The following is a 22955-nucleotide window of genomic DNA, read 5'->3' on the forward strand; positions in this document are numbered from 1 at the left end:
CTGCGGCTGTGTAATACAGCCATCGCCCCGCTCATGACAGGAAGTGCGCGCGCGCGGTCAGCATGAGGTGATGCGGCCGGCGCTGTACTGAGCGGCGATTCAGGCACTGAAGACAGAACATGGGGGTGTTTTGCAGTGCACCCGCCATGTTCTGTCTTCATTGCCAGTAATCATTAGTGCAGCGCCGGCCGCATTGCATCATCCTGACCCCGCTCACTTGTTATCAGGACTCAGGAGCGCAGCAATGACTATCACACAGCCGCGGTTTCACACATTCATGTGTTACAATACTGAGCAGTGCGGCCGCACAGCTAAGTATCGAAATACATGAAATAACGGTATCGAACCGTTTGGGGATGCACGGTATCAAAACAGTATCTAAGTTTCGATGCATCGTGCATCCCTAGTATAAAGTCAGTATACAGTAACCTTCCTCTGGAGAAATTATCAACAATTAGGTGTCAAGGAGACACTTAACCATTTATGGTCTGGCAAAAAGTAGTGCCCCAAATCATATCAATTTTACAAAGCAAGGAAAAGACAATGACAGGACAGATAGAAAAATATACAATTTATTCTACTGTATGATCACAGTACACTATTCAGATCTATAGCACTTAAAGTATAAACAACATAGAAACAGCAAAAATCACCTTTAATAGCAGCTGTTTTATATTTTTATGGCAGTCTCACCTCAAGTTCTGGGTTAGTGCCAAACCGGTCCTGTGATCAGCTAAATACCCTGTCAGTTTACAAAAATGTTGCCCGAAATTGAACTTTTTTTTTGGTCATCTTGCTTAGAAAAAGCAAAATGAAAAAACAAAACAAAAAAACATCATTCACAGATGGATTTTCCTACTTTTACTTCATCAGTGATATAACGGAAACCTAGAAATTAGGAAGACAAAAATAGAAAGTTTGTAAATAAACAAAAGTTTGAATATACACAAGCAGTTACATATTTTTACATTTTTATCGAGGCACTAGGAGCAGAATTAACACTGGGAATTTTTAAATATGCAGACGACAGGGAATAATGAAATTTTTTGAGTAATCATCATAAAACCCTTTTCTTGTCCAGTTCATTAGGAGAGACAGACACCATGGATATATGTTGTTGCCACTAGGAGGCTGACACGAAGTATTAAAAGTGTTAACTCCTCCAACAGGATATACCCAAACACTGAGCCAATTCAGCAGTAGGAGAAGCAGTAACAAAAGGTAAGCTAATGTGACCGTTCTTAACCCCTTCCCTCTTTATCCACTTTTGAGCTTCCTGACAGAGCCTCATTTTTCAAATCTGACATGTTTCACTTTATGTGGTAATAACGTTGGAATACTTTTACCAATCCAAGCGATTCTGAGATTGTTTTCTCGTGACACATTGGACTTTAAAGAGGCTCTGTCACCAGATTAGAAGTGCCCTATCTCCTACATAATCTGATCGGCGCTGGAATGTAGATAACAGCAGTGGTTTTTATTTTGAAAAACGATCATTTTTGAGCAAGTTATGAGCAATTTTAGATTTAGTTTCTTAACCCCTTAAGGACACGGCCAATTTTAGCCTTGAGGACAGAGCAATTTTTTTTACATTTCCCTCTTTGCATCCCGACGCTCATAACGCTTTTATTTTTTGTACGACGTAGTTGTATGAGACTTTGTTTTTTGCGGGACGAGTTGTACTTTATGTACGTACCATTTTTTTGGTACAAATACATTATCGTTTAATTTCTATAAATTTTTAATTAGATTAAAATGCAGAAAAAAAGCAGTTGTGCAGCAGTTTTAATATTTTTTTTTTTACACCATACACCGATCATAATAAATAATGGTATACATTTGTAGTACAGGTTGTTACGGTCGTGGCGATATAAAATATGTCTATATTATTTCATGTTTTGGGACTTATATTTTAAAAAGTTGATTTATTATAAAAAATGTGTGTTTCTGTGTATTTTATTTACTTTTTATTTATTTATTTACCATTATTTTTTTTTTACATTCATTTTACTTTTTTTTTTAATCCCATAAAGGGATTTATCATTTTGATTTTTATTTTGTAACTGTAATGTACTGGCATAGATCTATATGCCAGTACATTAGCCTGTGTACTGATTGTACACAGGCAGTTGTTAGGGCATACCTCAGTATGCCCTAACAACAGGAAATAGGTTCAGACAGCCCTGGGGTCCTTCACTGGACCCTGGGCTGTCTGGCCATACGAGTTGTGGGCTTTGATCGCGTCACAGTTATTTTCTGTGACGCGATCAATGTGCAGTCCCCCCTCTTTGAACGCCGCGATCAGCTGTCATCGCGGCGTTCAAAGGGTTAACAGCGGAGAGAAGATGTTTCTCTTCTCTCCGCTGTCAGAGCGGGGCCGTGGCTGTGTATTACAGCCGTTGCCCCGCTCTCGATCGCAGGCACAGACGCGCAGGGACGGCTGTCACACAGGACGAGTATGCTCGTCCTAATGCGCGAAGTGCTCGCCGCTCAGGACGAGCATACTCGTCCTGTGTCGGCAACCAGTTAATGCCCAACTGGGCGTGTTTTTACTTTTGACCAAGTGGGTGTTGTAAAGAAGTGTATGAGGCTGACCAATCAGTGACATACACTTCTCATTGTTCCAGCCCAGCATGATCCACAGCACAGTGAGATTGTGCAGTGAAAGAAGCTGGGCTGGAACAATGAGAAGTGTATGTACTTATTGTAGCCGAGGATGAAATCTGGCTTGGGGGTCATTGTGGTGGTACCTCGGACAGGTACAGGGGTGCTGCCGCTACCGTGTATTGTGGTCAACATAAGGACATCGCTCTTGTCCTTATACTTGACCAGCAACAAGTTATCGCTGTGTAGTGCCCCGCTTTCTCCCTTTCTTAATGGTTGCCCAATCATATTTTTAGAGAGGCCTCTGTTTTTTTTGCACCTTGCCGCATGCTGAAGTATTTCTGGTGGAGAGGCATTTAAATAGTGGGATGCTGGTGTAGAAGTTATCCACGTAAAGGTGATAACCCTGGTCCAGCAGTGGGTGCATCAAATCCCACACTATTTTCCCACTAACTCCCAGGACAGGGGGGCATTCTGGGGGTTCTATCCTGGTGTCCTTCCCTTCATAAACCCTAAACCTGTAGGTGTACCCTGAGCTGCTCTCGCACAGCTTGTACATTTTAATTCCGTACCTCGCCCTCTTGCTTGGCAGGTATTGGCGGAATTTTAGTCTACCCTTAAAATGTACAAGAGACTCATCTATTGCTATATTCTTTTCAGGGGTGTACACTTCAGGAAATTTGGTGCAGAAATGATCAATGACTGGCCTGATTTTGAATAGGCGGTCGTATGTGGGGTCATCACGGGGTGGGCACTGTGCATTATCACTATAATGCAAAAAGTTCAGAATAATTTCAAATCGTGTCCGGGTCATTGCCATGCGGTATAATGGGGTGCTGTATAAAATGTCCGCACTCCAGTATTGCCTAATCTCTGGCTTTTTTACTAGGCCCATATGTAGAACAAGGCCCCAAAATTTCATCATTTCTGCTGCCTCTATGGGGGTCCACCAAGCAAATGATGAAGTGGGGTTTTGGGCTAAAAATTGCTGGGCGTATAAATTTGTTTGGGCCACCATTAAATTAACAAAATCCTCAGAGAAAAAGACCTTGAAAAAGTCAATTTCTGTGAGGCCTGCAGTCTCTAACGGAATTCCTGAGCTCCCTGTGAAATCCCCAATGTGAGGCTCATAATTTTCAGGGGGTGGGTTCCACATATCATCACTAATTTTGGGGGTTGCCTGAGCTGATGTACTGGGGCGCCTTTGTGGGGGTTCCTCATCTCTGGATGAGGATGATAAGGAGGAGCTCAAGAGGAATGGGGCAATTTCCTCTTCTCCCTCGCTGGCCGATTCAGTGTCAGAGGCCAGGATGGCGTATGCCTCCTCGGCTGAGTAGACCCTTTGGGATGATTGGGACATTTTTATTAGGGGGGTATGTAGTGCTTCAACACATGTAATAATTTATTTTTATAGCGGTGGTTGTGTGTGTTGTGCTTTTACACGTGTTAATTAAATTTATTGAAAAAAAAAAAAAAAAAAGGAGAAATAAGAAAAATTCCTGACTACCTGACACTAACAAATAACTAACGCGAACTATAACGCTGTAAATTTACTCTAAAACGGTCGCTACGCTATCAAAAATTTAGTGAACGAACTTCAGTTAAAAAAAAAAAAACTGAATGTCCGTCACTAAACGGACGCTGACTAAAAGATATAAATTTATACTAAAACTGTCGCTACACTGTCAAAAATTTAGTGAACGAACTGAATGTCCGTCACTAAATGGACGCTGACTATAAGATGTAAATTTATTCAAACTGTATAAAAAATATATAGCTATAACTTCTGCTATATATTTTTTTTACAAAACGGACGTCAGTAATCGTCTGCTACTCTAATGCTACTTTTTCTTTTTTTTACAGTTTTATAAAAGCAAAAAAAAAAAAAAAAAAAAAAGACAAAAAAAACTTGCGTAAACAAATTACCACTGAGGCTGATTATTAGACTCAGCACTCAGTAGCCGCAGGGCGCACGCAAAAAAAAGATGCAGTAATAAAAAAGGGCAAAAAATTAAAAAAACTTGCGGCAAAAAAAATTACCACGGATGCTGATCAGTGATGGCGGTCACTGATCAGCACTCAGTGGCCGCAAGGCGCACACAGGGAGATGCAAAAATACAAAGAAAAGAAAGTCCTGTGCCAAAAATTGGCGGTCAGTGATGGCGGTCACTGATCCGCACTCAGCGGCCGCAGGACGTAAAAAGGGAAAGAGGGGGAGGGTACAGGGATAAGAAGTTTAGGAAAAAACAAGTGCTGCTGCTAAAAAAAAATAAAAAATATGCAGCAGCACAGATAATGATGATGACGGTTCACTCTGCAGCAGGAAGCAGTCGGATGAAGACGTCACAGCAGGATCGCAGCACAGAAGGCCTCGTCGCGTAGCGATCGGGGGGCTGGCATCACCGCCATTTTTTACATGGAACATGGTAGTGATTGGTGCTGTCCTAGACAGCACCAATCACCACCATATCACTGTGCCCTGTGGCACAGTAATTGGCTAAAGCCGCAAACGGCCGGTCTGAATTGACCGGCCAATGGCGGCGAACGCCGATGCAGGGGGAAGGCGACACCCCCCTGGGCATAGTGTACAGATGGCCTGCTGTTATGAACAGCAGCCATCTTTACTTTAAACCGTTCTCATTTTTTTCTATAACTGTTTTCCCGTTTGTCGTAAGTATACGACATTTTGCAGGAAGCACTGGCTTTCCATGACGTATACTTACGACAAATGTCAGGAAGGGGTTAAAGAGGCTCCGTCAACACATTATAAAGTGCCCTATCTCCTACATAATGTGATACGCGCTGTAATGTAGGTAACAGCAGTGTTTTTTATTTAGAAAAACAATAAATTTTTACCAAGTTATGACATATTTTAGCTTTCTGCAAATGCCTTTTTTAATGCCCAACTGGGCGTGTTTTTACTTTTGACCAAGTGGGCGTTGTAAAGAGAAGTGTAGGACGCGGACCAATCAGCATCATACGCTTTTCTCCATTCATGTACTCAGCACATCGTCACTTACACCCACATTAACGTTACTGAAGTGTCTTGAGAGTAAATAGACATCGTTCCAGCCAGGAAGACTTTTACATGGGCGTGTAAATGAGCGCCAATCAACGAGACAGCTTGTTTGCTCCTTTCACAAGGAGCCAGTATGGGGACGTGCGCTCGTTACTCCAATCGCTCGTCCCCATACATTATCATGTCGGCAGCGCATTTCCCTGTGATGTCGACAATGATCATATTTTCAGTATTTAAAACGATACGATCAGCTGATGAATGCGCGTTTACACGTTCATCGGTTGATCACTGCCCTGCGTTTCCGATAATTGCCATATGTAAACAGTAGCAGTTACCAATCAAAGGGACTCCGTGCGGACGTGACAGACCCAGACGTAAGAATTTAGACGTTTGATGTCTGAAATAGGGTGAACTGATCGGTCCTTCTTTGGAACGTAAAAGAGGGTGAAGTAAAAACATTGATATCTTTGGTCTGAGGGCCTTGATGTTGCAGAAAGTCTTGACTGAAAAAATGAGGCCACCTTGCATGGAAATCAGGGAGGAGTGGACTCAAAAAAAATTATGGGGGGGGGGGGGGGGGGGGGAGGAGGCCTGAAAAAACGTTATCTTCTAGGGTCAGTGCGGCAGTCCGGTGGATTGTTTAATGATACTGCATCTGCCATGGGGATAGTAGAAGTTTTGATTAAGCGAGATACTGGGGGGTCCACGGCTGGCAGTTTCGACCACTTGGAAGAGATTTTCTTCAGAAAGGGGTACATAAGATCGAGCGGAGTGGTATGAGAATATGCTTTGTCAGGCAGATTCCACTTCTTGGAAGTTAAAACTGAACTGTGTCTGTGGGGTATAGCCTGTAAGAGGAGTTACTAAATACTTCGTTATACCAAGCAACAGCTTCCTACTACCTGCATCCCGGCAATCATATAACCCATCACGTGACTGCTGGGACTAATAGAGGAAGAGTTGCTGCCACAGCAGTTATTGTGTGCTTTGTATCGGAGAACAGAGGAGACTGAAGCGGTGAAAACCGCTTCTGTCATCTCTCCAGTGTCCCCAGCAGTCAGACTGCTGGGCACCAGACATTCAATTGCCCAATCGGTCGGGCAGACAGTTTAAACCTGTGCCTTATATAAAAGGCGCAGGCTTTAAGCACCTGCACTTCATGCCGCATATATACGGTGGGTGGTCGTCCAGCTTTTAATGAACCTGTCATTGACATAGTTACCGTAAAAATGGAAACCGTGAGGCCAGTGTAAACAGAGCCGTATACACAGTAATATATCTTCTTAAAGAGGCTCTGTCAGCACATTATAAGTGCTCTATCTCCCACATAAGAAGATCGGCGCTGTAATGTAGGTGACAGTAGTGCTTTTTATTTTAAAAAACGATCGGTTTTCACCAACTTATTAGTGATTATAGATTTATGCTAATGAGTTGCTTAATGCCCGAGTGGGCGTATTTTTACTTTAGGCCAAGTGGGCGTTGTACAGAGGAGTGTATGACGCTGACCAATCAGCCTCATGCACTCCTCTCCATTCATTTACTCAGCGAATAGGGATCCTGCTAGATCACCATGTGCTGTCTTATACGAACACATTAACAATACTGAAGTGTTTAGACAGTGAATAGACATTCCATGGGATGTCTATTCACAATCTCTGTACTTCGTTACGGTTTCTATGGTAGGTTACAATGAGATAACACTTCCTCTGCTGTAACTGTCATTTACAGTGAGATCTCGCAAGATCACGCTTCCTCTGCTGTAACTACCACAGACAGAGTAAAGAAGTGCAGAGATTGTGAATAGACATCCCGTGGAATGTCTATTCACTGTCTAAACACTTCAGTATTGTTAAAGGGAATGTGTTGCCAGCAAAACATGTTTTTTTTTTTTTAGTTAAACAATTAGTGTGTAGGTGATTAAACATTGTTCTAATTTTTTTTATTTTTTTCACGAGTCAGGAAATATTATAAATTGGATTCATTTTATAATATTTCCCAGCACTGGTCACTAGATGGAGCAATTCCCAAAATTGCAGCATTGCATGTGGTAAAGCAACCACATTGCTTTATGCTGCAAAATTGGGAAAAAAATCCCTCGCTCTAGTGAGCTCTCAGAATCCCCCCCTCCTTTATCCTGGCTAGTGCCGAGAGAAACGAGGGGTTTGAACGGTCTAACCTCCTACACTGTGTGTCGCCATTTTTTGAGCTAACACACAGTGTGGAAGGTTTACATACACTAGTAAACACACACTGAAACACGAACATACATAGAAATCACTTACCTGCTCCAGTCGCCGCCGCTCCCTCCGGTCCGTCCGCTCCGTCTGCTGTGCACAAGTCCGGAAGCCACGACCGGAAGTAGTAATCTTACTGTCCGGCCGCGACTTCCGGTCCACAGGAAAATGGCGCCGTTCCCACACACACGGCGTACACCATAGTGGATGGAACGGGCCCCGTTCGCAGTCCCTATGGGACTGGAGCTGCCGTATTCCATGTCTGTATGTGTCGTTAATCGACACATACAGAAATTGAAAAAAAAATGTCAGCCCCCATAGGGAAGAAAAAGTGTAAAAATAGAAAAAAGTAACACACAAACATAAACGTTTTTAATAAAACCCTAACATAAAACGGATATAAAAAAAAATTTTTTGGTGACACTGTTCCTTTAATGTGTTAGTATAAGACAGCACATAGGGATCCTGCTAGATCCTTATGTGCTGAGGAACTGAATGGAGAGGAGTGCATGATGCTGATTGGTCAGCGTCATACACTCCCCTGTACAACGCCCACTTGGTCTAAAGTAAAAATACGCCCACTTGGGCATTAAGCAACTCATTAGCATAAATCTAAAATCGCTAATAAAGTGGTAAAAATAGATCGTTTTATTAAATAAAAAGCACTGCTGTCACCTACATTATAGCGCCGATCTCCTTATGTAGGAGATAGGGCACTTATAATGTGGTGACAGAGCCTCTTTAAGGTTGGATTCACACATGTTTACTCGCATTTTCAGTGGTATATTTCGTATTCATTTTTTTTGTCCAGAAATTGAAAAACCTGCGGCTCCCGTGCCAACACTTCCTTGGTCCCGAACCCGTTTCTGTTCACCTGGCTCCAGCGTTGTAACAACACACGTGACCGCTGCAAGCTAATAAATGAATCGCTGAAGCCCGAAGAACAGATTGGCAGGGAACTAGGAAAGCATTGGCACGAGAGCGATCAGTGAGGTGATTATTACTTTTTTGTTATTTTGTAGCCATGTATGTTATTTGAAAAACTGTATGGGGTCGGATAACCCATTTAAATGAATCCTCATTCTGGCAAAAAACATGCAAATTGTTCTTTTACTTATTTTCATACCTCTTTCAGGATCTGGCCTAGGGTCTCTTCGCTCTGGATAGGTTTTCTGAATAAACATAAAAGTTAAGATATAAAAAAAAGAAAACCTCCAGTGTAAACATTACTTTTCATAACAGCACCCCAGTTCAGTGTTTATCACACTCTGGCGGGCGCATTTATAAAAAGAAATGTGCTGAAATGTGGTGTATTACAAAGAATTTACTAGCAATGGGTAACATGCACAACTTACCTCTCAGTCAGGGTAGAGATAAATATAGAGAATGTGCACTCCTGGTCAGGAAGGTAAGTGGAAGGCACAACAATATATTGTCCAGGGGCAAGATCACAGATTTGGGATACTTCTAAGGAGTGACTATGTGGAATACAGCTGGCACATGGTACTTGTGAAAATGGGGAGAGGCTGCCATCAGTTGGTACCTAAAGAAAAATTTAAAAAAACTAAAATGTACATTTTAAACCTATAAAAGCTAAATTGTATTAGTACTTTGAAGGCTACATTAAGCAATTCATTACCTAAACAGCAATTTACGATTAGATTATTATTATTAGGGGCAGTCAGAATCTCACCATCTTTGTATGTGACTGGGTTACAGCCTACAGACTGAAGTAGGTGCTCCCCAATATTAGATCTACAGGGACCAAAATGTTAACATTAGTGTGAGCACTATACTTATACATATCTGCAAACTAAGGAATATGTTCCTTTGATGTTCTCTAAATGTATGGGACCAGTGAATTATTAATTCTGTATTGACATTGCCAGCTGTTAATACTTAAGTTCATGTAAATTTAGATGTAAGTTTACAGTACAGGCAACATACGACACTCACCAAGTACACATGAAAACCAATGGCGTGGCACGAATTCTCCAGATTGTGCTGCCGAAGTGTAAACTTTACCAGTTGGGAATTAGTGGGCACACAAAAAGGAATGGCTGGGTTAAGATGGTAAGAAGGAAAATTCCTGCTGCCACCTGCACTGTTACTCTTCTTCCACTGTCCTTTTAGCTCCTGTGTTTCCCATGTCCCTGGCATCATATCATTACTTGCCCACTCCAAAGGCGGATTGGAGGTTATTTCCCTTAATCAGAAGAGTAAAAAAAAATATATCAGCTCACGTTTTAACCTAAAATGATTAGATTCTAGTTGCTGAAACAAAAAGTGAAATATAGACACTGGAAAAGTGTTGCCCATCCTATAATTTTTTTAATAGTTGAATGATAGAGTGATAAGTATATAAGTGAGACTATTTTCTATGAAAATAATAATTTTTCCTGCAAAAGCATTAACGATAGTTGCTTAATGTAAATAGATATAGCGACTGAATGACTAGTGATAAAACTCTCGTTGATAGTGCTAATAATCGGTTACGTAAAGATAAGAATAGGCTACGTACACCTTTGCAGGGCAATTTTTTTTTTTAATATAAACAGGTCAGTGTGTTTGGTGTAACTTTATAATTAGTTTTTATAAAAAAATAATTTAACTTTTTGGAGATACCGCTGCTCTGCATTCTCTATACAGAGCAGCTGTATCCTTTGCTATTACCTGAATATGTCAGTCCCGCAGACCTGACTGGTTCAGTGTCAGCGGGTCCTGCGATCCACCTGTAATCTATCACATCTAAGTTATGAACTTAGACACGCAGGATCCACCTGTTATCCATCACATCTGACCCACAAACACTGAACCCGTCACTTCCACGGACCGGACAGCAACAAGATGTAGCGCTACCTTCAGTTGCTCTGTACGGAGAATACAGAGCAGATGTATCTCAAAAAGTAATACTAATTTTTAATAAAAACGATTTATAAAGTTACACCAAACACACGGACTAACCTGTTTATATAAAAAAAAAAAAAAAGCCTTTAAAAGGGTTGTCCCGCGAGAAATATTGTTGTTCTTCTTTGATTTAAAGGGGTTTTCCCCATGAGAGACATTTATGACATATCCACAGGATATGTCATGAATGTCAGATAGATGCAGGTCCCACCTCATCTATCTGTAGAACGGGGCCCCCTAAACCCCGTTCTAGCTTTGTCTGCTCTCGCCACATCCCGGCCACTTCCTGGTTATATGGTCGGGAGTTACGAAAACAGTGTAGCTTGCTGAGATATGCTGTTTCCGTAACTCCCATAGTAGTGAATGTCAGTTACAGAAGCAGCGTAGCATGTGAGCTACGAAGTTTCCGTAACGATCATTCACTCCTATGGGACTTACGAAAACAGCGTAACTCAGCGAGCTATTTGGTTTTTGTAACTCCTGACCATATAACCTTTTAAATGCTCGCAATTCACCTCCTTCAGCCGCAACACAGAGCGGCTGAATGGGGTTTAGGAGATAGGTGCGGGTCACAGAGCGGTCATAAATGTCTCTCATGGGAAAACCCCTTTAAGCAAAAAAATCTGAGTCTATTTACAATTCACACTTAAAAAGCCTATTTTATGAGATATTCAACAAAAAAAACACGTGTTGAGCGCCACCTGCTGTTTAAAGGTCTCTTCCTTTTTTTGTGTTCACCTTAGTAACGGTGCCGAGGTGGACACAGCGCTGCGGTCAGCTTAATTGGCATTGATTTACTTTCACCAGCGAACAAAGACTTTTATGTGCACTTTCTTAGAATGGGTGTATGTCTGTTCAAAAACACTGCTGCAACTCGAGTCTTTAGACTGGCTTATTACCATCACGTGGTGCGGCGCTGCGTCCGCCCACCAGCCAGATACGGAGCCAGCAAAGTGCCTTGTTCAGAAAATAGGAAAGATTACATAAATACAGCTTTTTTAAAACATATTTTTAGGCTCATTGCCATTCTCAATTCTCAGATTGTCTCAATCTGTGTTAAGGCGTTCTTTGTAGCCTAAGCCCTTATGCACACGACAGGGTTTCCCAGCCGTGTGATGGCTGTTCAAAAAACGGCCGTCACACTGCCGCAGTAGGAACAATAGACCCCAAATGGGGCTATTCAAAAAGGAACGATTTTTTGACGGCCCGGGAAACTTGGCCATCAAAAAATGGGACATGCCCTATTTTTGGCCGCTCTTCCGGCCTCCATAGAAGTTTATGGGGCCGGGTAATACACGGCCATCACTTGGAATGAGCTCCAAGTGACGGACATGTCTTCCATCGCTCACTCTCTCCTCCTCCTCCTATTGCAAAGTGCATGTGAGGAGGAGGAGGAGGGTATTTTTTTGCTCCCTTTAGGAGCGGAATCCCCGGGAATTCTGCTTCAGAAGTGCCTGACTTCACTGTGTTCATATATGGACACAGTGACGTCAGCGACTTCTGAAGCAGAATCCCCGGCGATGTGGCCGGGGAATCCGCTGCAGGAGAAGTCCCTGCCTTCACTGTCCATATATGGACAGTGACGTCAAGGACTTCTGAAGCGGAATCCCCACCGCTGTGTCCGGGCATCTCGATCCAGGAGAAGTCCCTCACTTCACTGTCCATATATGAAGCCGTCCCCTACAGGAAAGTAGGGGGGGTGACTATGCACAAGGGGGCTGTGTGGCACTACCTACAGGGGGGCTGTGTGGCACTACCTACGGGGGGGCGGTCTGTGTGGCACTACGTACGGGGGGGGGGGTTCTGTGTGGCACTACCTACAAGGGGGGCTGTGTGGCACTACCTACAGGGGGGCTGTGGCAGTATCTACAGAGGGTGGTGTGGGTAAAAAAAAATATACAAATGAAATTCATCCGATTTTAAAACGGACAGGAAAAAAAACGGATGCAAAACGGGTCAAAATCGGCCGTTAAAAACGGCAACACGGCCCGAAACGGATGCAAAACGGCAAATCGCCCGACACTCGGACCCTGTCGTGTGAATAACGCCTCATTCACACGACAGGGTCCGATAGTCGGCCGATAAAATCGGCCGTTTTTCCCAGCCGGTTTGCATCCGTTCCGATTCCGTTCCGGGCCGTGTTGCCGTTTTTAACGGCCGATTTTGACCCGTTTTTTTCCCTGTCAGTTTTAAAATCGGATGAATTTCATTTAAATTTGTTGCCACACACAGCCCTTTGTAGATAATGCCACACAGCCCCCTGCTGGTAATGACACCCAGCCCCCTGCAGGAGATGCCACCCAGCCCCCTGCAGGAGATGCCACCCAGCCCCCTGCAGGAGATGCCACCCATATATGGACAGTGTAGTCACTCACTTCTCCTGTAGCGGAATCCCCGGCCATAGTCGGGGATTGCACTGCAGAAGTGAGTGACTTCGCTGTGTCCATATATGGACAGTGTAGTCACTCACTTCTCCTGTAGCGGAATCCCCGGCCATAGAGTCGGGGATTCCGCTACAGAAGTGAGTGACTTCGCTGTGTCCATATATGGACAGTGTAGTCACTCACTCACTCCTGTAGTGGAATCCCCAATCCCCGGCCGGGGATTGGGGATTCCGACTCCTACATAAAGCAAAAAAAAAAGACCCTCCTCCTCACCTGCACTCTTCCGCAGAGCGCAGAGTGCGAGAGAGGGAGTGCGAGAGAGGGAGAGAGACTGAATACATGGCCATCACTCGGGACACATTCTGGTGATGGCCGTGTATTACCCGGCCCCATAGACTTCTATGGGAGCCGGGAGGCCGGGTCAACGGCCGAAAATAGGGCATATCCCATTTTTTGACAGCCAGGTTTCCCGGGCCGTCAAAAAATCGGTCGTGTGAATAGCCCCATTAGGGGTCTATTGTTCCTACTGCAGCCGGGTGACGGCCGATTTACGAACGGCCGTCACCCGGCCGGGAAACCCTGTCGTGTGAATAAGGGCTAAGGCCTAACAGTTTGTGGGATTATCCCTTTAAATAGGTGACCAAATCATCAAGTTTTAACGATTATTGAGACCATAAAGTGGTGTGTAAATACTTTTTGGAAACGCTTTTCGATCACTTACAGCGATCGTATCAAAGATCACTAATACGAATATCTGCTTGTGTAAATATACCTTTACAGATACAGCTCTCTTTGGGTGACCTAAATGTAAAATTTAGTCTGCAGAAATGCAATTTAATTTAGCATTCTACAATTCTTGCTTGGCCTTTACACATTGATATTCTCAATAAGAGAAGTAACACTCCATTTTATGCTGGTGATTAAGGCTTATTAAATTTGGAGCAACAGTTTACAACTCAATGTGTGTGGGTATGAGTGTGTGTGTGTTTAAACTCAAATGTCATGACTAATACTGAGCTATATTGACTGTTCAATGTAACCTGAGTGTGATTGGTCCAATAGAAAGAACGCGCAGTAAGAAGTCCCCTTCGGTGTCCCGGAGAAACGTGCTGGGGATAAGTAGATGATATCCTGGAGATAACTTGCACCGCAGATGCAGCTGTCTATCATAACTGTGTGAGGAGGTGCCAGCCACAGGGGTTGTCAAAATAGTCTTCTGAAGGTTAAAGCGACGTTTTTCCACCTACAGACAAGAAAAAGTAAGAGTACGAACGTTTTTATAAAAAAAAGAAAATACATGAAAAATGTTTCACATACATAGCATTATATTACACTGCAATAATCGTTACTGCTTATGAAAAACAATTACATTGCAGAAACCATATCTGCTCCAGCATCCACAAAACTATATTATTTGCATTCATACATAGACTTAGGTTACTTGCATTCATATAAACAAATGTGATTTTCAAATTTACCTTCCAGAGGTGCAGTCCCACAGCAATTGGGACCATACTATATGAGCCCTCACGTTGTAACTTCCGGCTGCTCATGTTGTTGGAGGTTCCTATTTCACCCCTTGGTGAAATTTGCATTAGGATTAAATACACCTCACTTTGTTTCCTTACACGCAACCAGTATTTTGGGTTATTAGAAAAGCTAGAGTTGTTGCGTGATCCACCTGCATTCTGACCCTTAATCCAAGAACCATAAATCTGCTGTGTGTGGGACAGCACGGAACCTATGTACAGAAGGGAAAAAAATGCATGTTGGATTTTTGATCCCTATAGTATTTAGAGAACATTAAAAGTGAATGTATACCCTTGAACAACATTTTGTTTTACATAGGTCTGAAATTCTATGCGGATACAGAACTCCATATCCCGTGTAGACATGAGTTCTTGCTGCATTCAGCCACCACTAGAGGGAGATTACTGGATACTGTTTATACCAGGGGTGGGGAACCTTTTTCTGCCAAGGGCCATTTATGACAATTTGGTATGGCCCGCGAATGATCAACTTAAAAATTAGCCTACTATATTTGGTCAAACATTTAATTAACTCACCCCTATTGTGATGGATGGAACTGCTTCTCTTTGGTGAGGCGTGTAAAGTTAGCCGGTATTGATGATGTTGCGTCGGTCAGTCTGGAGCAGTCGACTCTTTGGCAAGTTTTGAAAAGAAATGCTCGCAGCAGCAAGTTGTTCCGACTTACTTACTTACAGGGGTTTTCCCATCAGGGACATTTAGGACATATCCACAGGATATGTCCTAAATGTCAGATAGATGCGGGTCCCACCTCTGGGACTCGCACCTATCTCTAGAACGGGGCCCCCTAAATGCTGTTCTACCTCTCTGTGTAGGATTTCCAACCATGAAGAAGAAAACAGCGTAGCTCGCTGAGCTGTTTCCGTAACTCCCATAGTAGTGAATGGCAGTTACATAAGCAGCATAGCATGCAAGTTACGCTGTTTCCGTAACTACTATTCAGTTCTACGGAAACAGCATAGCTCAGCAAGCTACGCAGTTTTCTTTTTCATGCTCGAAAATCATAAGATTCAGTCACAACACAAAGAGGTAGAGCGGGGTTTAGGGGGCCCTGTTCTAGAGATAGATGCTGGTCCCACCTCTGGGTACCAGATCTATCGGACATTTATGACATATCCTGTGGATATATCATAAATGCCCTTGATGAAAAAATAAAAAAAAAAAAGAACCCTTTAAGTCACCTGACCTCACTTCGAGTGAGTAGGGAGGGCGGACGGAGCCATGTCGAGGCATGCTGTGACGGGACTGGACCTGTCCGGCCACCTGATCTGAGTCACCTGACCTCACCTCACTGACTCGGGTCAGGTGACCGGACTGGTTCACTCGTGGGCCGGCACGCACCGACCTCACTCAGACCGCCGCCATTATACTTGACTCCGTCCGCCCTCCTCCTGCTCCTAAATGCAAGTGAGAAGGTCGGACAGAGCCAAGTAGCAAATGACGCAGCGGCAGCACGGTCTAAGGGAGGTCGGGCAGGACCAAATGATCGGGCCAGACGTTCCCCACCCCTGGTTTATACATTGAACTCAATAACAATGCAGTATTCAATAAGCTCCTAAGAGCTCTCTATAAGTGGTGGTTGAAGGCAGTAAAAAATTTACCCTTTAAATCTATGCAACACAGTGGATTCAATGCGGTGTATTAGAAAAACCGAGCACTGACCACTAAAGATATTATTTAGCACAGAATGTTGTACCTAAAAATGATAATGGTATGAAAGGGTGGACATACACACTAGGTTAAGATCTGTCACCAAGGGGCCAAACAGTCGTACATCGGATCCATAGAAGCAGTTCTAGGAATATTTTGCAGAACTCTTACTTTTAACAAAAAAACATAGCCACTATTGCAGCAAAACAGCATCTACTAAATTGCCATTTTGCAGCGGTTCTCACTCAGCGGTTGTGGTGCCATGAATTAACCGGGGCATGATTTGAAGGCTAAAAAAAGCTACAGAATCCATAGCTGTATTACACTGATGTGAAAAATGTTCAGAGCAATTTATCTCAGAATCAATTGCGGTGCACGGCCGGCCGAAAGATGCATTAATGTGTTCGGCTCTAAATAAATTTGTTGCATCTCACTCCAACTTTCTATTAAGACTGGCGTATGAAAAGGCAGTCTTAATAAATTCATCTGTGGCGAATAACTAAATGCCAACTATCACTAAAAGACTATACATTAAATGTATACCTTATGAACGCATGACTTTGCTCAGACATATACGTGAAACGTATATCATTATAGTCTATGGTGGCGGATGCCACGGTCAGGCATCCATCACAGACTACATTTAATCTGTTAATTGGGAGCTCGTATACACCAAATGTAGGCTAAATAACATGATGTGTAAGGGGCCTAATATTACACATTCCCTCTTCTGGGAAGGGTGAACGCAGCATTACCTCTAAGCTCACATGAGAGCGAAATAGGTGTCACACATTCAAGTAGCCAGATATTTTCCTTCAGCAATTAGGACATTGAAAAGCCCATGACATTAAACGTATACATGCCTGTGATGTATGCCACTGTATGGCATACATCACCTATAGGCTCCCATGTTAAAAAAAAAAAACTTGACTGCACAGTATAAGTTTGGAATAGTGACGTCTACTCTGCTATTCCATGCTTTAAAAAAAATGTGTACCAACGTAAACCAGCCCGACAGACTCCAAAAGATCATTCTTGACCTCTAGTGGGCCAATGGAGCCCTATGGGCACGTATAGCGTATAAAGTACGTCGGAAGCTTTTCTGACGCACATGCTTAGGCAAAAATTTAATGTGCAAGGGGTCATACCTATAAAATTCCACATCATAAAAATGCCTGACTTACGCATGTGCACGTAACGCTGTCTTCCAATAACCATACACGAAACTATAGTCTAAACACTCAAGTTGTAATCTGCACAAATTTACCTGCACTCACCAGTCCAGATACTTTGAACATGATCTGTCTTAATGACCGGAAATGCCACTGCAACCTCATTAAATTCTCTGAAAAATTCTTCTTTGTCCACCCAGAATTCTCCATCTTGAATTTGAGACAAAAAACGCGAACTTTCTGTCTGGTCCATCAAAGCCCATTTATTACCACTTAGGGAAGGGAAAAAGAGAAGAGTTGACTTTATGATATTTTGGAGCTAAAGATATGATGCAGTCTAACTGAAAAAACAACAATAGCTTATCAAACTTTATTACAAATACACTATGAAAAAAGTATTGGGACACACCTCTTTCAGGTTTTTCATTCAGTCCCATTGCCACAGGTATATAAAATCCACACCTCGCCATGCAGTCTGCCTCTACAAATATTTGTGTAATAGGTCATTCTAAGGAGATCACTGAATTCCAGCGTGGTACTGTAATAGGATGCCACCGTTGTAATAAGTCAGTTTGTGAAATTTCTTCTCTCCTAGATAATCCACAATCAACTATGAGTAGTATTATTGCAAAGTGGTAGCGTTTAGGAGCCACAGCAACTTTACAGACTACGTAAAGTTAGAGAGGGGTTGCCAAGTGCGGAGGTGCGTTGTGCATAAAAGTTACCAACGCTCTGCTGATTCAATAACTGCAGAGTTCCAAACCTCCTCTGGCATTAACATTTGCACAAAAAGTGTGCCCCGGGAGTTCATGGCATGGGTTTCCATGGCCGAGTAGCTGAATGCAGGCCTTATATCACCAAGGACAATGCCAAGCGTCAGATCGAGTGCTGTAAAGCACGCCGCCACTGGACTCTGGAGCAGTGGAAACGTGTTCTGTGGAGATACGAATCACGCTTCTCTCTATCTGGCAGTCTGATGGATGAGTCTGTTTTTGGTGAATGCCAAGAGAATGTTACCTGCCTGACTGCATTGTGCCAACTGTAAAGTTTGGTGGAGAGAGAATGCTTTGGGGATGTTTTTCAGGAGTTGGCCTAGGCCCCTTAGTATCTGAAGCATTAAGATTTCCCTTCACTGGAACTAAGATTTTGGACAACCGTAGTTTCCAACTTTGTGGGAAGACACTTTTCTGTTCCAGTATAAGGGTATGTTCACACGCTTAGCAAAAAAATGTCTGAAAATACAGAGCTGTTTTCAAGGGAAAACAGCTCCTGATTTTCAGACGTTTAAGCCACTTGCGATTTTCGCTGCCTTTTTTCACGGCCGTTTTTGTAGCCGTTTTCTATAGTCTATGAAAAACAGCTCCAAAAACGTCTCAGGAAGTGACGTGCACTTCTTTTTCGCTGCCGTTTTTTTACGTGGCCGTTTTTCAAAACAGCCGCGTAAAAAAACAGCTCGTCGGAACAGAACGCCGTTTTTCCCATTGCAATGAATGGGCAGATGTTTGGAGGCGTTCTGCCTCCGATTTTTTGGCCGTTTGCAGCCTGAAAAATGGGCAAAATTGGCCCGTGTGAAAACACGGTGACAGTCCCCCATTACACAAAGCAAGGTCGATAAAGGCATGGTTGGGTGAGTTTGTTGTGGAAGAACTTGACTGGCTCACACAGATCACTGAACTCAACCCCATGACACCTTTGGAATTAACTAGAACGGAGATTCTGAGCCAGGCCCCCTTGTCCATCTACAGTGTCTGACCTCACAAATGCTTTTCTAGATGAATAGGCAGAAATTCCCACAGACACACTGCAAAATCTTGTAGAAAGCCTTCCCAGAAGAGTTGAAGATGTGTTAGCAGAAAAATAGGGGAGATAGGCATTAATATGGAGTCTATGGATTTAGAATGGGATGTCCCAATACTTTTGTCCATATAGTGTATATGTAGAGAGAAATAGAGAGAGAGATGGAATTTTACATCACATATTATATATAATGAACGTTATCTACAGAGAACCACTCCTCCTGCCTCATGTTATTTTCATCATGCTTTTGTATATAGTCTAAAAGATCTTGGACTTTTAACTATCAAACTGGTCATAGACGTAAAAACGTGGCTAAGACCTGACGAATGTTCAGATTTTTTTTTTTTTTAACCACTTTACTTGATGGGACAGGGCCTTAAGTGAAAAGTAGTGTTTGTATTGCAGAATATATTGTTAATTTCTATTGTCCCTATGCATTTTTTCCAGGCGATAATTAACAAAATGCTACTATGTATTTAAAGAGGCTCTGTCACCCCATTATAAGTGCCCTAGCTTCTACATAATGTGATCGGCGCGGTTTAGAAAAACGATCATTTTGACAGAGTTATGACCTATTTTAGATTTATGATAATTACTTTTTTTAATAGACAACTGGGCGTGTTTTTACTTTTTGATCAATTGGGCGTTGTGGAAAAGTGCTGAATACATGAATGGAGAGAAGTGTATGAAACTGATTGGTCAGCGTCATACACTTCTCTCCACAACGCCCACTTGGTTAAAAAGTAAAAACACGCCCAGTTGTCTATTAAGAAACTTATTAGCATAAATCTAAAATAGGTCATAAATGTCAAAATTGCTTGTTTTTCTAAATAAAAAAACACTGCTGTAATCTACATTACAGCGCCGATCACATCATGTACAATATAGGCCACTGATAACGTGGTGACAGAGCCTCTTTAAACAGAATAGTCATCAGTGCCTCCCAATAGCATAATTGTAACTATAGGTTTGGGCTTTACCTACTATCCAAAAAATAACACATAAATTTCTGTTAACACAAACCTTTTCCCCCAGGATCCTTCCCAGCAGCTTCTGCCCCAGGGATTGTGTATACGGAACAAGAGCAAAGGCTGTCCATCCTTTGTAAATCCATGTTGTATATCTGTGATTGTGAAGGCATGAAATTGACCCAAATCTCTAGACCCTACATATAAATTAAATCAGATAAATAATTTAAGATGGAGGAAAACATTTATATGTGCCAAACCTTTACTCTATGTCAAGCACAACTGCACAATAATATACGAATACAAAAATAAAAAATAGCCTTTACAGTATAGAATGAAGAACCCTTGCCCTTATCTGTATTCTCCAATACAACACCTAAAAAGAGACTTTTATGTATAACCATTTTACAGGTTTAGGTCGGTGTCTTTGGCCCACAGAGGACAAAATTATAGGGCCATCACCAGGAGGAAAGTGATGTCTAATAATCGGTTTGAGGTATTTAACTTTTTCTTAAAAGGGTTGTCCACTACCGATGACCTACCGATGATCCACCAGATAGGTCATCAGTACATTATCTGTGGGGGTCCGACACCCGGACCCAGCACCGATCAGCTACTCCGGCTACCTCTGGTAACCGGATGTCCATGCCGGAAGCAGATGGCTCCAGCCACGGAATAGCAGCCGAGCTGCAGTACTGAAGCACGGACGCTATGCAATGTACAGAGCCAACTGCTTCCGGCTGTGTACATTGCATACGGTGCAATGACAACCGGTGCCCACAGGAAACGAGCAGCTGATCGGTGCGGGATTCGGGTGTCAAACCCGCACTGATTATAACTAATAGCCTCCAGAAGCAAACAAGTATATTGGGCTAGGTATTGGCCCAAGGAACATCCTCCCATATGTATTGGTAAGGCAACTCTATAATAGATTCACTGAAAAATAGGTAATGAATGTCGTTCAGTAATAAATGCGTTTCACCGCCTGGAAGAACGATTAAAAAGTAGTTTATTAGTTAATTTCATAAAATAGTGGCTCTACCAGCCGTTGATACCAGACCAGGCTTAAGCAAGTGATTAGCGACAAGAAAGGTGGTATAGAGTGATTGATGTCTCCTTTCCACCCAAAACACCACCTATCTGTTTGTAGTATAAATAACGCTATCTCTTTGCCATTGATAAATGTCTATCTAAATCCTACGCGTTTCATCATCACATACACGGTGATGCTTCCTCAGGGATTGATAGATGTAGATTTATTTCAAATCTCGTTAAATTCAAAAGTAGTGAAATAACAATTTTGCAGCACTGGATAGCACTGTTTATGTGCCAATTCGTAACCTCCAGACGCATGCACGGCTCTGATACACTGGCCGTACACGCGCCGGAGATCCTAAGGACTTAAAAGGCTGAGAGCCCGCCCTCCAAAGGTCTTCCCCCTGAATGAGCCGCCAATCCGCATATTACACGCCAACCAGTGACGTGCCGGAGGCGGCGTCCTGGGAACCTAGGAGGGTTGCTGGACGATCCCAGCGTCCATGGTAACTAGGGGATGCTAGACGCGGCTCCTTGGTTGTCAGTAAACAAAAATACATCGTGTGAATATAGTGGTAACACAAGGCCCTGTGATCAGACAAGGCCATGTGGATGCAGGAGGAGGCACTCAAAAGTGCGGAGAACCGTCTTGTTCAAAGACTATCTTCTCAACTGTGACACCACATGTGTCTTTATAGTATCCTAAATACGCCCGGAATCACAAGGAATAATGTCCCAGGGCATCGTGGTCAGGAATAGAAAAGGAGAACGCGGCCATAGAGTACCGAATAATGCACGGGAGGGTACAGCGCCCGGATTAACTTCGTAGCTCATATTAACCTATCCCATGGCGAACCTATGGCAAATATAACCAGCGATAGCGGTGTCATAGGTGGAATAATAGGGTGTCGAATATGTTGTGTTAAGAGCCAGCAAAAGACCTAGTGGAGAATCGCGACAGAAAACGCGATGAAACGCGATAAAAAACGCGATCAGAAACGCACAGTGTGCATGAGGACATAAGATTAGCAGGCATAGATGTGTTGGAATAAGATATACGGTACATTAATGGGTAACCAGACCAATATTCAGGTGGTGCGGTTAAAGGAAACACGCGTAGGAGATTTGTTCATTTATTCCAAGCGGGTTGATAGTCTGCATTCTGAATATCCATTCTGCCTCTTTTTGGAGTATTTTCCTATCCAGGTCCCCACCTCTAGGGAGGGGTCTCACTTGTTCTATACCCTGGAACACAAGAGCCTTGGCATCTCCGTCATGGCAGGACCACACATGTCTTGATACAGGGGTGTCCACTTTCCTTCTGACATCCCCAATGTGGTCCCCGTATCCTTCTCCTAAATTCCCTTTTGGTCTTGCCCGTTTCTATTCCGGACCACGATGCCCTGGGACATTATTCCTTGTGATTCCGGGCGTATTTAGGATACTATAAAGACACATGTGGTGTCACAGTTGAGAAGATAGTCTTTGAACAAGACGGTTCTCCGCACTTTTGAGTCCCTCCTCCTGCATCCACACGGCCTTGTCTGATCACAGGGCCTTGTGTTACCACTATATTCACACGATGTATTTTTGTTTACTGACAACCAAGGAGCCGCGTCTAGCATCCCCTAGTTACC

The 22955-nt window shown here is 43.0% G+C and overlaps 1 protein-coding gene across 2 annotated transcripts in view; it reads right to left on the reverse strand.

Annotated features, from left to right (window-relative positions):
• Positions 1 to 554: 554 nt before the first annotated feature.
• Positions 555 to 22955, reverse strand: part of CAPN10 (calpain 10) — a 40501-nt gene continuing 18100 nt past the window's right edge. For both annotated transcript variants that reach the window (XM_075861865.1, XM_075861864.1), the window contains exons 6-13: positions 20339 to 20480; positions 17624 to 17790; positions 14627 to 14889; positions 14189 to 14391; positions 9814 to 10063; positions 9213 to 9400; positions 8984 to 9029; positions 555 to 888 (exon numbers count right to left, since the gene is read on the reverse strand). In XM_075861865.1, coding sequence (XP_075717980.1) covers positions 862 to 888; positions 8984 to 9029; positions 9213 to 9400; positions 9814 to 10063; positions 14189 to 14391; positions 14627 to 14889; positions 17624 to 17790; positions 20339 to 20480 — 1286 coding nt within the window. In that variant the 3' untranslated portion in view covers positions 555 to 861. The remainder of the gene's footprint in view (positions 889 to 8983; positions 9030 to 9212; positions 9401 to 9813; positions 10064 to 14188; positions 14392 to 14626; positions 14890 to 17623; positions 17791 to 20338; positions 20481 to 22955) is intronic.

This window comes from Rhinoderma darwinii, chromosome 4 (assembly GCF_050947455.1).
Source record: "Rhinoderma darwinii isolate aRhiDar2 chromosome 4, aRhiDar2.hap1, whole genome shotgun sequence".
In the NCBI taxonomy this organism is placed as follows: Eukaryota; Metazoa; Chordata; class Amphibia; order Anura; family Rhinodermatidae; genus Rhinoderma; species Rhinoderma darwinii.